The sequence below is a fragment of the Wyeomyia smithii genome, chromosome 2 (genome assembly GCF_029784165.1).
Source record: "Wyeomyia smithii strain HCP4-BCI-WySm-NY-G18 chromosome 2, ASM2978416v1, whole genome shotgun sequence".
Classification (NCBI taxonomy): domain Eukaryota; kingdom Metazoa; phylum Arthropoda; class Insecta; order Diptera; family Culicidae; genus Wyeomyia; species Wyeomyia smithii.
The window spans coordinates 85,932,272-85,947,792 of record NC_073695.1 but is presented as its reverse complement, the minus strand read 5'-3'; the positions used below and the strand labels follow the sequence as shown (position 1 = coordinate 85,947,792).

The window sequence follows — 15,521 nt, the reverse complement described above, 5'->3', positions numbered from 1 at the left end:
CAGTTGGATTTACGCGGGAAAAAGAAACTTTCTTGAATACTGACTTCAAAGGAATTGCATAACGGTTTATTGAAAAAAAAACTAGAAGAAAGGCAAAAACAATAATAGCTATGGTATTATTTTCAGCCGTCTTAGAATGGGAAATAAAAGAAAAATAATAGAGAACTAATCTTTTGCAGGAAGATGCTCTGCAATATGCAAGAAATTGACGCTCTAGGACATAATTTACCTCCCTGTCGATGATAGACCGAATAATCTACCTAACGATATTCATTCTATGCCAAGTTTATCTCTGATCTGATTTTGTCTTATGAACTAAGATAGGGGATTCTTAGAAATAATATTAGAAAACCACAGTTTTATTTGAATGTCTTCGTGACGTTGTTGCAATAACATTGTACATACTTACAAAATTGAATTTTGCTGTACATATTCTTCAATCACAAGAGCAGCCTAATTTGTGTAGAAAATAATATGCTTGTCTACGAAAAAGGTTAGTGACCAATACACCACCAATCTTGTCAAGATTTTCCTCCGGATAAAAAGTCATACTGGTTCAAAACTGCCTCGGGAATGTACTGTTCCAAGTAACTACGTGGGATCTCGGTAACACGAGTAAATGTTTCCAGAAAACGCAACGCTGTCACTGCCTCCTGGCAAATTTCCTGTTTAGCCCTGTAAAAATTGTGAAGCAATTACCCCGGCGCTTGCGTAATGTCAGGCAATTTCTACTCACTTCAAATTGAAATCTACTAGTGATGCAACGTATTGACAGGTATACTGAATAAAAAGATCCGTTTCACCGTTCTGGAATTGGCGAAAAATTGTCAACAGGCCCATCACCATAGGAAAACCATCGATGGCGTCATTTTTCTTTTTAGCTATGAGGCTATCAACATTTTTCATGTACTGAAAACGGGGCAAATGCACTATTACAAACAGAAACACCAAAAGCGATAAATACGGCGGACTCTCCGTGCTGATATACTTTTTTCGAAATGGATTGTACAAGCCTGCATATTCCATGTATTGGTTCAGTTCAAACATCATGTCGGCACTGGGTAGCGGTTTGTTCTCATCCAGAGTGTGGCGTTTAACGTCCATAAGGATAGCGTCGTTCAACGCTCGCAAGGACGATTCTAGCTTAGTGGACTTCAATTTGCAGCTACAGTTCAACTCAGAAGCAATATGTTTTCGAATTATTTGCTTCTGGCCAATTCTGAGAATCCAATCTTGCAACTGAGGCCAAATACGAGTGAAGTTGGTAGTCAGACTTATGTAGGTTTTCGCAGGGTTTTCCACAAAATCGACTTTTTGGAGCTCGGCTTCGACATTGCTTAGCGCATCATACCAGGCCGCTTCCTGTTGCAGTTTACGTCGAATGGTCATTAGAAAGTTTTCCAATTCACTTGTTACCAGAAAAGAGTACAGCCTATTTAGACCGACCAGTCCCGGAGGTCCAAAGGTTTCGTTTACACGGCTAGCAAACTTGTTAGTTAATATACTTTTGTGGGTCTTCTGGTCATACCAGGTGGTACATATGTCGATGTAGGTGGTTGTTCTATGGGGATAAAATAAGAGATCAGATTAAATTATTTAGAACAAAAAGCGAGCAATTTCAACTCACCTCGGGTCAGTGATTCTTAAAATTTCTCGCGCTAAACGGCCTACAAACGTGACAGAAGCCATATCAACTGGTTCGTAGTTTGGAATCGGTATGGTACTACTCTGATATTCCGAATTCCATTCCTGAATTTTATTTTTCATAAACGGATTACACTCACGCTGCAGATTGTAATTCATAATTCGTTGCATTTCCTCATTCCACACGCGTAGACAATGGATGTTCAAATAATCCTGAATATATTCGAAGGATCTCTTATAACCGTCCGTTATTTTATGGAGAGTTGCCAATTTGGACTCTAGTTCGGATTCTTTGGCTTTTGGGTTGAAAATCAGTGTGTTGTGAAATGCATCCGACACATTCTTCACGAACTCCTTCCGTATTCCATCTTCGAGCAGCTGTTTGGGATCCAGCTCGACAACTCCAACCAATGTAGTCTTCATTGCCAGTATTCCTTCGGTGAAGGTGGATACCGAATAGGTTAGTTTTGCAATTTGGAATCTTTCATCCAGCTGGGCATATTCCTTCATTTTTTCCTTTTCCAGCCGCATAGGAATTTGCTTGATAACGTTGGTTTGCAGATCGACGATTTGAGCAAGAATCGAGAACATAGTCTCAGGAATTATTTGAACTACTTTTCGAACAAAGTTCGCCAATTCATTGCTGTAGTACTTCGAAACATCCATCAGATCTTCACTCTCCGCCTGGTTCAGCCGCAGCAAAGGAATTTCCAAAGCAGAAGCCAATTTGAGAAAAGTTGATCTTAATTTTATCACCAAACCGGGCTGCTTTTTTATGTTTTCCTGCATCATTGGTGCGTAGCTATCAATAAGCCTCCATGCGTAACTAAAATCACCAATCAGCTGGAGATTGATCAGATCATCTTCTTTGATGCTGATAGTGTGAAACATTTGATGCAGATATTGACGAGTTTCAAGCATATTTTGTTTCACTTGCATGTTTTTATTGAGGTCGTGAAAATCTTGGACTTCTTCTAAAGCTTGAATCAGTTGAATGATTGTTCGCCCTGATACGCTAAGGCGTGCTTCTTCATTACTGAGACCGGTGATTTCTTTTTGAATGTTTAAGAACCATTTGCTCAAACTGTCATTCTTTTTCATCTTTCCAATCGGTTTCGCACCGGAATACGCGTCCGCTAGATCCTGTATACGCTCGCATGCTTCTTGTTTGAAATTGTCCCATCTCTGAACGCGTTCATCCAGTATTGTTTTCAAAATTTCCCTAATCCGTACCTCCAATTGTGCCGTATTCAAAAGAAGTTCGAAAAATTCAATCCCTTCAAAGTTGATTTCGCTCTCAATTAGTGTCTTCACCTGTTGACACTTTTTCAGCGATGCTGGACTGCCATTTTCGATGATGGGCAGCCCCGTATGCAACATCACCCAGCGTACCGTAATGTTGCATTCACGAATCAAAGCAGTGACCTTCGGAATGTTATCCAGTAATTTCTGCTCCGTCAGAGTGCCCTCTTTCAATATGCTTTTTGTTCTTCCGAGTAACGTGTCCATCGAGCGCTTTTGTTTGGCACAAATCTCTCTCAGATTGTTTGCATCAAATGTGTTAAACATAGCAGATTTGGCGGCCTTGAAGCAGTCCCAAGCATCTACAAAAAATACGAGAGGCTTGTTTAACGATTTCAAAAATATTTCAAAATCCAGAACGCACTTAGCAAATTTACTGTTATGCCCATATAAAAAGACACTATCCAGTTGTCGGAGAAAAATTTATCCACAATTTCTCGCATTCTTGCCGCCTGATTATGCAACGTGTTGGTAGCAAAAAACAAACAAACATACAGCATTCCCGCTTGGTTAGCCAAAGCGGTCGAACGGTGCTCTGGCAATGGATAAACCGTTATCTGATTGTAGACATCATCCGAGCGGAGTCTTCCTATAACCATTTCTACGTAGGTTGGATTTATCGGTATCCTGCTGAAATAGTCTTCTGGATAGTTCAAAACCATCTTCTGTTTGGTGGTTCCCTCATTGAAACCCGTAGAGCGAAGTAATTTACAAACTTCGTCAATATTACTATCGCCATCAGTCTTCAGTGTACTGTATCTGTGGTAGGAAACAAGCAATCGTTCGCGGACTACGCCAGGAATCTGCAGATCTACAACTAATAGCATCACACCGTACAAATAGAGGGCCTCGCACTGGAATTACAATGTATAAAGTTACCGTGTTCGTTTCAAAAATAAATTCACTTACCAGTAATTGTTTACCTTCACCATCTTGGAAAACTTTTTCCATCGATTGCTGGATAAACATACCCGAGCTAAGTTCGTCTATGAAAGTGTTCAAATCCTTCACATATTTATGAATGCTTTCAAAGACAATGTAAAATCGGTTCAAAATAAAAAGATAATTATCCCGTATTTCTTCGTCCAGATATTGTAGCTTGTCATCTACCTCAATTTTAGCTTCTCGTGCGTCAGCAATTTGAAAATAGCTGAAATCCATAATCAGCTCTCCGTAGCGCTGCTGTTCATCTTTGGTCTTCAAGCTGAAATTTAACATTTTACAATAGTCTTACATGAATTTTCAACAGCAAATCTCTTACCAAAACACTTCCGGTATAAATTCCTTCAGTCGCAACAGCTCACAAATAATTGTATTACCCTCGGCTACGATCTGCAGTATAGCCTGCCCGCAGAAATTATTCTCCGCCAGAAATTCCGCTGCCATAATTGCTTTCAGAACTTCATCGCTGTCGACACTAGCTTCCGATAAAGTAAATCAGTGATTCATGATATGCCGCTGATAAGTGTACACATAAAAAATGTAAACAATCTTTTGAGCATTTGTTCGAAAAATATCATTGAGCTTTTCGTGAACAAATAACGGCAACGTTGCATTTTGCATTTGTTTCCTTGAAAGCTTTAGTTTTGACATTTTATGCTGGACTTACACACACTCAAAAATGCCGCTAAGTTTGGTTGTGTGGGTTGTATGTTGTTAAAATGAAGAAATTGAATTTTAAGCTTACATTTTATCGAAATTACAACCAAATTTGCTTGAAATTTTTGTTTTAAACAAAAAAAAAGTATTGCATTATTACTTCCAATAAGTGGTTCAAATTTGGTAGTTTTTTTCCAAATAAGCGTATGAAAACAATGTTTATGTGTGCAATGTGCAGCATAAAAAGGGGTGGTAGTTCAAGCGGAAATCACCTGAAATCCCATCTATACTCACTACACTTACACATCTAACCGTTTCGAAAGCGGGACAAGAATTGAGTATCTTTTGACATTTCATAAGTCAGATGCAGCGTCCATAAATAAACATTCGCAAATTTGTTTCGGAAAAAAAGGTGCGGGAAAAGTTAAGTGTCTAGTTTTCGTGTTGTTTTGGAAGATTAGTTGAGTGATTGTTTGATAACTGTAATAGGTAAATAGTTTGAAAAGCTGTAATTTCAGAAACTGCCCATTGCACAGTTTATTAGCATTTTCACAGCGAGCCTGCTCTCGCCTAGGCACTCGCCATTTTATGTTATTTGAACATACTCTAGATTTGTTGGTCAGAAGCAAGTTTACTCAAAAATGCTAATGCTTTTGTTTCAGTAGGTTGGGATTATTATACTGCAGAAACAAACGACCAAATTCAAATGAATTAATAGCAAATAACAATGAAGTGAAAGCACGGAAAGCTTCACAAAAGTGACAGCAAAAAAACATGTACGAGCGCATATACATGCTAATGTGTATTTTTTCCATTCCGGTTTGTTTTCAAGATTGTCATGGTGCTCAGTGATGATGCTTGGTATGTTTAAACAACATTTCAGCATCCAATTCCAACAGTAGCAGTTCGAAAATGATTTGATAGGATATGTTTTCCAATATACAATTATTAGTTCCAGTCACCAATTCTGTACGTGTTAGAAACTATGATATCCGACAGGAAACATTTTCTCATCAGAAAATTTGGGACGTGCATTAATATTGACATTTTACTAAATCACTAAACACTGTTATCAGTATTAGTATCCCGCTTATCACAGCTCTGTAAATTGTGCCACAAAAACTATATGAATGCTACTACATAAATCTAAAACGAGATAGAAGACGGTTTTATACAAGAAGCGACAGCAGCAAATATTCAACACATTTTGTATGTTGGTATAATCATATAGCATGCATCTAGATAACATCATACATATACAGAGTCTACTATTAAAAGTTCCACAGTCTAGTTGTTCTCAGTTTGAATTTGTTATGAGCATTGTACACTCGGATACTAAACTAGCAAAATCATAAAAATATTTTCCTTTTATAATTGCTAAAAATTGCAGAGCTAAGATTTCATTCAGGTCAGCAAGTAAACCCATGTTTAATTTCTTCGAGCCTATGTCAACTTGATGTCCTTAGGGAGAAACAAGCTTGGAGCCGTGCACATTCCACGTGGACACCTTAGAGGGGGGCTGAGGGTACGCAAATGTCCATGCTTGTCCACGATACCTCCCTCTATCGTGATGATAATATCCACGTGGACACGAAACTTTTACAAAAAATCGGAAATCTGACAAAAAATATATTGGCCTTCCATAAAAATTCTACAGCATTTGTGACAAATTTAGCCTCTAAGATGTTTTTCTTTTTACACTGTTTTCTTTCGTTTCCGAGTTTTTTTAATGCTAGATTAAAATAACTTTTGATAAACTAAATTTTAATTTTTTTTAGGTTTATAACTAAGCTCAATTTAGAATTAGTTTGGTCTTTAGTCTCGTCCATATATGGATCAACTATTAGGGACGATCCATTAATGATGTCACGCAAAATTTGGAAAAAAAATTAACTCCCCCCCCCTCCCCCTTGTCACAAGTTGTCACAACTTCCTTGACCCCCCCCCTTAATTACGTCACGTTTATATATCCCCCTCCCCCTTCTTTGGTGATAATTGATTGAAAATCGAGAAATTTGTTAGAAATGTATTTTTTTTTTTTAAAAGAACGATTTTACTGAAAAAAACTGAAACTGAAAGAAAAAGAAGATTATAGAAGATAACTAGAAAAGGCGTTTAGTTCTTAGTCCAAGGATGCTGCTGACGGAGTCGCATATCGATGACATAGAAAGCCTTAACATTAACTGCAGCATCATTGCTGATTTTTGAAAAACCATCAATATTTAGTTCCTCTTCTGCAGTCAATTTGCAATCCAAATCTTCTCCACATGTTACAATAACCAAGCATTTTTATTTACGTTTTGTCACAATTTTTGTATTGATTGGATTGAGAGACACTAATAATTAATAAAATTGCGCTGTCATTCATAAATGTACATGCAGTGTAAAACAGTATTAAAGAACATTATGCTTTTTTGGCGAGAAAAAATTGTCATTTATTTTATCTAAAGCAAATCTTAAGCAAAAAAAAGGGATCGTAGAACTATAAATGAATGATGCAAATATTATAAATAGTTCTGAGTTGATCTCTGTGGTTAGGTATGTGACTTTTTTATTTATTTTTTCTAGTTGAAATGTGATGTCACACTCAAGCTAACCCTCCCTCCCCCATATGTCACAAATTGTCACAATAATTGAAACCTTTAAGATTATTTTTTAGTCGTTTTTCTAACTTTAAAGGCGTTTCTCTGCTCATTCGAAAGGTTTTCTTTTTTGTTCGACTGTTCTGCCTAAAAGCTGGATGTTCGAGATTATTTTATTTTCATACTTTTTAAGCCCCGTTAGGAATCATATTTTTGTTTTCCTGTGCGTGCGATAACATGTATGAAAATATTGAAAATGATAATCGGCTTCCATTTAATTATGAAATTGAAATTTCCCGCTGAACGACGATCTACTTTTGAACCGCAGTTGTAAAACTAAAGCAATTTATTCTTTGAAAAAAAAAAAAAACCCGAGTGTGGTTTACTCTTAACACTTGCGTACCCGACCCCTCCGGAGCCGAAAACATGAAAATTCTTTCACCTTTTTTCACACAATGGATACGTTTGCGTTGCGTTGACGTTAATTTGACAGAAAATGTATGGGCTAACTGTCAAATTGCCGCAAACGCAGCCGCAACGTATCCATTATGTTCAGGCCTTAAGAATTTTCATTTTTTCGGCTCTGCAGGGGTCTGGTACGCCAGTGTTAACGCTGTTTATTTTTACGCGGATGTTTTAATTACCGCTCTGTTTTTTTACGCGGAACCGCGCGAATTCGAAATTTTTAACCCGGATTTTCGAATTAACGGGGGTTGGGACTCAGAAACGTCTAAGGGGCCATCCACATACCACGTGGACAGCTTTGGGGGAGGGGGGGGGGGGTCTGTGTGATGTCCACGGTCCATACAAAAATTTTAAAATTTAAACGGGTAGTTGTCCACGGGGGCGGGGGGGGGGCTGTTTTGATCGTTAAAAAACTGTCCACGTGTTATGTGGATGGCCCCTAAGTATTTATTAAGTAAAAGACTTAGTCGAAAAAACACTCTGTCAAAGAGGGCAATTTTGAAACCTGGTCGTAAAGCGCCTTTCTTGGTGGTTTACCTCACTCGGTTTTTTTTGCGTATCTTATAATTACTGCGTTTTTTATGTGGTCTATATCCACCGCGTAAAAAACCTGACTGTATATAAAAATTCACGAAATTTCTATGAAACATATTTTGAACTTAGTGATATATAGTTTTTGAAAGTGCATTTAACTTTTAACGTGTATTATGTATTGTAAACACAGAGCAACATACGATCGAACTAAACTTTTAGCTTTCACTACACCACTACTTTGAAAGCCGAATTTCGAAAAAGCTCTCTTTTCCCACAGCGGGTCGCCATTTTGTTTCCAAACGCTTCGACTCGACGGCCGTCGAGTTTTACCGCGGACGCTGCTATTCGTCCTGTCATTCTGACAGTTTATGCTGCACTGTGTGGATGCTATTTTGTTGTTCGCCTCTGGTCTAGTTCGTCACATTTTTGACAGCTCCTCTGCCATTGCAAGCAAAAGAAATAATTTTTTCAAAGTGCTCTATTTTAGTTTAAAACTAGTGCAGTTGGTGTAATAACATTTTCAACGATTGCTCATATCAGAAGGAATACAAGTTTGATATTTTCGGCAGGAATCATTGTGAAGGTTTGCTGTTGTGGGCGCTGCAAAAATTGCTCTCTGCAGGAGTAACTTTGTTCGAAGTGGTGAAAACTTGTGCGTGTACAGTGCAGAAGACAAACGCAGCAAGCCTCGGTTACATCTTCGGTGCCAGGCTAAAGGTGGAACGAACCTCGTCAAACTGGTAGTGTATTTTTTTTCTTCACCACGATAACTGCAAAAGGCATCAAAATTGAGGAAATAGAGGAAATCGTGGAGACCGAGGAGGTCATCCTGTCTCCAGATGAAATGCAACATGAAGAATACGAAATTACTTCGGTTCCGATAGAAACAACGCAAGCTGTCAAACGGACCGACATCCGCGACTTGGCTCGAGAAGCCAATTATCAGGCAAAGCTGCTGCAACAGGAAAATGAAGGTATGTACACTTGCCGGAACTATATTTTTAAGTTTCGCGTTACTCGCGCTTTGTTCGTAAACAACAATATATCAACATCTATTGCATAATTTGTCAGATAATTCAAATCGGGATTTACGCTTTTCTATATCATTCTTGTCTGTCAAATGTCAAGATAGCTGATTCTCGGATAATCGTCGATTATTGTCTCTAGTGCTACCATATATGATTAATGCTGAGTTAATTTTTTTTTGTAATTCATAGTGAAATAGTACGTGAAACGTTTGAAAACATTGTTTATGTACATGATGTAGAAACTTCGAAAGCAGTTTTTCACTGCGACAATATATTGTGACATTACGATTTTTCAACATGGCGACGCTGTATAAATGTCGAATATTTTTCTCTGCTCGGTACAGCGAAAATCTCTGCATCTTACTGCCAAACGACTAAGTTTCTAAATAAAAGTGTAGCAGCAAATACATTTTTTTATTGTTTATAGAAATTTTTGATCTATTTGAACGTAATTAGTTATATAAAATGGATTTCGCAAATTACAATTCAGAGCTCGGCAACAAGCTGTCATTTCAAGCTTCAGCTTGCAAGCTGAAAAATTACAGTGTTGCCAAAATGTATTTAATAGGAGAAACATAAAAAATGCCATACATTATTGAATCATAGCATAGATTATTGTGTTTAACTTTTTATGTTTGTTTAGCAGAATTGGAAAGATTCATTCGTTATTTTGATTCAAGATTTTATCAACTGAATTTTTTTTAATTCTGAAGTTTTTCCACAACAATATTTTTTATTTTGAATAAAAATTTGCGTTATAGGAAATTAGTTGTGCTGCTTTAGATTTCCTTTAACACTTCACAAGGTAGTGGAAACTGCACAAGGAACTTCAGTAAATCGTATTCCTTCCATTAGAAAAAACATATATATAACTCTATTCAAAAATAAACTGTTGAATCAATTAAAATATAGTGGCTGTTAGCCCCAAAAACGACAGTGACAATATTTTTGACGCTACATTGTGAGCTCGTTTTATTGCATAAAACAAATGGAAACAAAAAGTTACACAAAGTGGAACTTCGAATACATTTTTTGAGAAGCAATTTGAATATTTTGTTTAATACATCATGCATTTTAACACAGATTTGCCTCATTCAACATGCTAGGTCATTGATAGAATTTTATTGGAAAACTTACCTTTTTTTTCATTTTCACCAAATTGAAACAACATTTTCTAAGGACGTTTTAAAATCGCGGTATGTTTACGTAAAAATCAATTCCAAAAATAATATTGACCCTTCTAGCAGTTCTAGAAAACCCTAGAGTCTTGCTCTTTGAAGTTTTTAGTTAAGCAAAATGTTAAAACAATATTCTTAGTGCAGCAAAAAACATATTTTGTTGGTGGCAATATAGTTATCACTCCCTTTTAAGAAGTTAATCAATTTCGACGTAAATATCATGTTTGATAAATAATTATTTTTTACTATGATGTATGTTTAAACTAGTTTGAAGCGCTCATGCACATAGTTATTAACTATTAAGATTTCAAAATGAATCTAGTTATTTGACAAATATAATTAATTTCAACGTTTTATGAAGAGTAAATTCATTGCCCTGTAATTTTATTTTCTTCAATTTTCCGTATTCTAGTGTTGCTGGAAACACTGAATATCAAAATTAGCTCACTGACTTTTCTACTCTGCATCGAATTTCACATAAACTTATACATATGAAGCTTGACATGTATTCGCGTGTGTGCGGTTCTACGTGACCGTGCGCAGCCTTTCGATCCTATGTTTTTCTTCGTCTGCTTTCCGCTGACATTTACTATCAATATTTATTTACAACTACATACGCAGATCTCCGAAAGTTGATTAGTGCTGTCAAATTTCCGACAAAGAAAAACTTTCGGTGTTCGGCTGAAGCTTTTATATTTCTCATTGACAGTTCGTTTGTTGAATTATTTTTGTTCGACTAAAAATGTTGCAGCATACTTTTGTTTTGATGTCAAGTCACAGTTGGTAACGACAAAAAGTTTTTGGACAAAAAAGAGATTAACATAGATTCGTTTATGTATTAACTTTTAAATTGTATAGCAATGTGGTTTTATGTTGCCTTTCTCTATCGCAGCTCAAGAGCTCAACTTCCAACCGGCCTCGAGCGCAGACGATACGGAAGGTTCGGACCAAGAGCATGCTATGGGAGAGCACAACTTTAGTACCGAACTCGAGGTTGATTCAATTAAAATGGAAGGAATGGAAGGTATTAGTCCCAACGATCTCTCTGCTATCCGCAAACGGCGGGGAAATTTACCCAAACATTCGGTAAAGATATTGAAACGTTGGTTGTACGAACATCGATATAACGCTTATCCCAGCGATGCGGAAAAGGTGACTCTCTCGCAGGAAGCAAATCTAACAGTACTTCAGGTAAGATTTTATATTTTGTAGATTCGATTAGTATAGGAGATTATAATTTTTCAATTCACATAGGTTTGTAACTGGTTTATCAACGCGAGGCGCCGAATTTTGCCGGAAATGATAAGGCGTGAAGGTCACGATCCTTTGCATTACACTATTTCGCGACGGGGTAAAAAGTTAAACAATCAACTGACCAATATGCAAGTTCCCAATCCAATGGCAATGAGTCTCGCGTCTGAGGTTATCGTTGGAGCCACCGAGGAAATTATCGAAGAAGAGGAAGTCATCGAGGAGGGTGTACCTAACATAATCACTTCCAGCATAGGCCAACAGTACGTACAGACACCAAGTGGACTGGTCAAGGTAGAAGAGGATGTAGATTTCGAGGACCATATTATATACCGGTAAGTTTTGAATACTAAAATGTTTCACCCGATTTACTAACCAAAGTACCCAAGTCATTCCTATAATATTCATTGCTATCGAGCACAACAACCAGTTTTTCAAACCGGTACCAAGAAAATTCGAAAATATCGCAAGAGCAAGAAAATTCAAGCCCTTATCAAGAAACCTAGGAGGTTATAATTTAGTATTTCTCCAAACGTTTTACTTATGCGTGCATATCCGTACATAATCTTGCAGGTCCGATGAGAGCAATATCGAGTACGAATACCCTGAGGAAGAAGAGGAGCTTCAAACTGAGCAAACTGAATGGGATGGCATTATCCGATACGCGAACGACAAAGACGATGAAATTCCTGAAGAGTAAGTTCTAATGAAAAATAATACTTTTACTTAAATAATAAACCTATTATTTTTTTTTTTCTAATCTAGAATAACAGAGGAAGAAGTAATCGCTTCTGATAGTCCTGTGAATGAATATTTCACAACTGCTCACACCAATGTCGCCACCCATCAATTACAATTGTCACAGACGCAGAGTACAGTCAACGCAAATGGTAAGTGTTGGTACTAAAATTACCAGATTGATACAATTTATAATACCTATCATAAAAATAACCCTTCACATGTTGCAGTTCCCTTTGGTCTCTCCCGAGTTCAAATAGTGACCAGCTCGGCCAATTCCACATCAAGTCCAGCAATAGCAACCGTGAAGCCAAGTGGTACTACAATAATCACGACACCTATTCAGATAGGAAAAGGGACGACAGTAAAAAAGTTGTTCACTACCACCACACCTGCGCTGGAAACAAACGCCAAAACATCAACTCCGACGACGACGGTGACGGCCGTATTAACACCAGCTAACTCGAACATCAACAATAACAATAATAGCAGCAGCAATAATAACACTCATAACAACTCGCAACACACCACGACAGCCGTCAAAGTCAAAGGTAAGTCTTCGCACTGATTTTTGACCTTTGGTTTTTACGTGTGAATTTGAAATCATTGCATTAATAGAGAAATATTCGGTTGCAGTTGCACCTAAATTGAAATAACTTAATTGGCAAATGCTCCATATTCAGCAGGAACCTAACTGTTGTTGTTTTTGCAGGTGTAATTCGCGACGACAAAGATCAGTTCAAATGTCTTTACCTGCTGGTGGAAACGGCTGTTGCCGTGCGCCAGCGGGAAAAAGAACAGGACGACGTGCACGTACTTGGCAATTAGGAGGATGGCAAGCATTGGACCAATCTCTTGTCACAAAAGGGCGCCATTCTACTCCCTCTCACTACCCCGTAAAACCCGTTCGCAACGGTAGAGCAACAAAACACCCACAACGCGACGTCGTTTTAGAAGAAGATTAGTGAAAAATTCGTTATTTTTTCTATAAACTGCTATAGAAAACGAAGCAAAACATTGCAGAGAATTTTATTACACTATATAAGAGCAGATTTAAGATAGGTGATAATACGAAGAAAATTGCGTATGTCGAGAAAACCATGGAACAACCCACATCCTAACATAAAATTCAAAAGGTGAATCCTGTAAATACATAAACTTACTTTGAACCGTAGCACTTGCGAAAAATGTGAAAAAGATCATACATGATGTGAAGAAATTACTATTAATGATTAAAATTATTACTACTAGTTTGTAAGACAGCAGAGAGCACACAGAAGGCAAATGAGTAATTTTATTCAGTTTTGCAAATTTTTAAACAAATAACAGTTCCGTAACTCAATTCTGTTCTATCATTTGCAATAACCAAGAATAATGCAAGCGACATCTTTGATAAGACTAAAATTATTTTTAAAAGGCACTGCTTCGGATGTAATTGCTTCCGAAAATATTAGACCGTATGATTAGAAGCGCTTGCGTAAAGTTTACTTGGGAAAAGTCGGGCAAACTCTTTTATTCATACGGATTATTGCGTGTGTATTTTCCCTGCTTAAGAACAAATTAACAACTTTTAGTAATGTCGAAATTCAAGGTTAGCGGTTGTGTTAGCAATATGATTTTCAAATCCGCGGAAGGAAGCTCACACTGCTAAGTCTCTTCCATTAGCTATTTTAGTGGCGTCTCATTTTACTTTAGTGTTCGCGGACCTGGTGTTTTGTTTTCATTCATGTATTCGTATATTAAATAGTGCATATTACTAGGGCAAACAGTTTGACATAAAGAATCGATAATCATATCGCGCTAGGATTTGGTTTGTTTTTAGTTGTTAAACCAATTCACTATGAACCCCTGGAAACGGGTGCGTACTGTGCAAAACGTAAGACCTAAGATCGCCATCATTCAGTCATGTAAATGTATCTTATTGCTTCACATCAGGTCAATACAGTTTTGAGGGGTCCTTTCTGCGTTTTCTACATTTGCGATACTTTTTTTTCACTTTCGACTTTACTTACTTATTTATCGTCATTTGATAAACTCAGTCAAAAGTTAAGGAAGAATTTTGGTTCAGTTGGAAAAGAAACTCTCATAATTAAGTACGTTTTATAAATAAATGTAAAAAACTCTATTATATAGAAATAATCAAAAACACTTTAAATAAAAAATATGGAAACTATTGAAATGGCACAAGCTTTTTCGCTCAACTCTCACATCACATGACCCACAGAAATCAAGTAAAGTCTCTTTCGACAACTTTTAGGTGGATTGTACACTACGGGTTTTGAAGCGATTTCCCCAAAAAGATTCTTGATATTTTTTGATTATTTGAAATGAAATTGTTCCTGTCGTTTTATTTGTTTGTCCTGGTTTTTATTTTGATTTTCACAGCTGATGAATAACACTGTGCTACAGCGATTTAGAACTCCTGATGTGACCTAGTGTAGGTTGTAAGTTTTGTTGAGTGTAACACGCTTGTACTAGAAATTTTCCGAACACCCCCAAAATCTGAAGTCATGGTCAAAATACGTTTTTTTACCTCAGCGCGTATAATTTTTATTACTCAGTTGCTTATCAACCGATTTTCAATATTTTAGAAGTTTTAGAAAAGAGACAATATTTCAAAATATATCCAAGTTTGTACTAATATCAATAAAACATGATGAGTAATTTGAATTCGAATCTAATTTTTTAGACTTTTTCACGCATTTTTTCAGTTTAATTTAAAATTTGCCGTCTTTTTTTGTAAGAAAAATATTACAAATACACTAGAATTTTAAAAGTATATCTAATAACGAATCAAATGAAAGCAGTTTTGTGGAAATCGGTTGATATTTGGCTGAGTTATATATTTTTTACGAAAACTAAAATTTTTGGTTTCTATCGCACAGTTGTTTTACGGTGCTACAAATAATAAAAAAAATACAAAAACTTCTGATGTGACCTAGTGTAGGTTGTAACTTTAGTCAAGTGTTACTTGCGCGTTTACTTTAAGTTTTTAAATTATTAGTTATGGTTTTAATACCCAGTTTTTTGACATTAGCTCACATTTTTATGTTTAACTAGCTGACCCGGCAAACTTCGTCCCGCCTATTTTAGTGTTTAATTTAATAATTTTAATCATTTCAAATTCATTGATTCCTTGCGATTTGTTTATTTCGTTTGAAATGATTGGTTTTATCGGAATGACATCCTCGATTTTTGGC

At 36.7% G+C, this 15,521-nt stretch overlaps 2 protein-coding genes across 2 annotated transcripts; one reads left to right on the top strand and one right to left on the bottom strand.

The window, feature by feature from the left end:
• Positions 1 to 338: 338 nt before the first annotated feature.
• On the bottom strand, positions 339 to 5,732 carry LOC129721864 (WASH complex subunit 5). Its single transcript, XM_055674931.1, has 7 exons — positions 4,849 to 5,732; positions 4,208 to 4,404; positions 3,856 to 4,150; positions 3,311 to 3,800; positions 1,628 to 3,248; positions 737 to 1,561; positions 339 to 675 (listed from the first exon to the last, which is right to left on the bottom strand). The coding sequence occupies exons 2-7, from the start codon at positions 4,330 to 4,332 to the stop codon at positions 522 to 524; spliced, it is 3,510 nt and encodes a 1,169-aa protein (XP_055530906.1). The 5' UTR covers positions 4,333 to 4,404; positions 4,849 to 5,732; the 3' UTR covers positions 339 to 521.
• A 2,738-nt stretch (positions 5,733 to 8,470) lies between these two features.
• Positions 8,471 to 14,500, top strand: LOC129721865 (uncharacterized). Its single transcript, XM_055674932.1, has 7 exons — positions 8,471 to 9,100; positions 11,225 to 11,523; positions 11,587 to 11,918; positions 12,157 to 12,279; positions 12,349 to 12,473; positions 12,552 to 12,872; positions 13,034 to 14,500. The coding sequence occupies exons 1-7, from the start codon at positions 8,971 to 8,973 to the stop codon at positions 13,147 to 13,149; spliced, it is 1,446 nt and encodes a 481-aa protein (XP_055530907.1). The 5' UTR covers positions 8,471 to 8,970; the 3' UTR covers positions 13,150 to 14,500.
• The last annotated feature ends 1,021 nt before the right edge of the window (positions 14,501 to 15,521 follow it).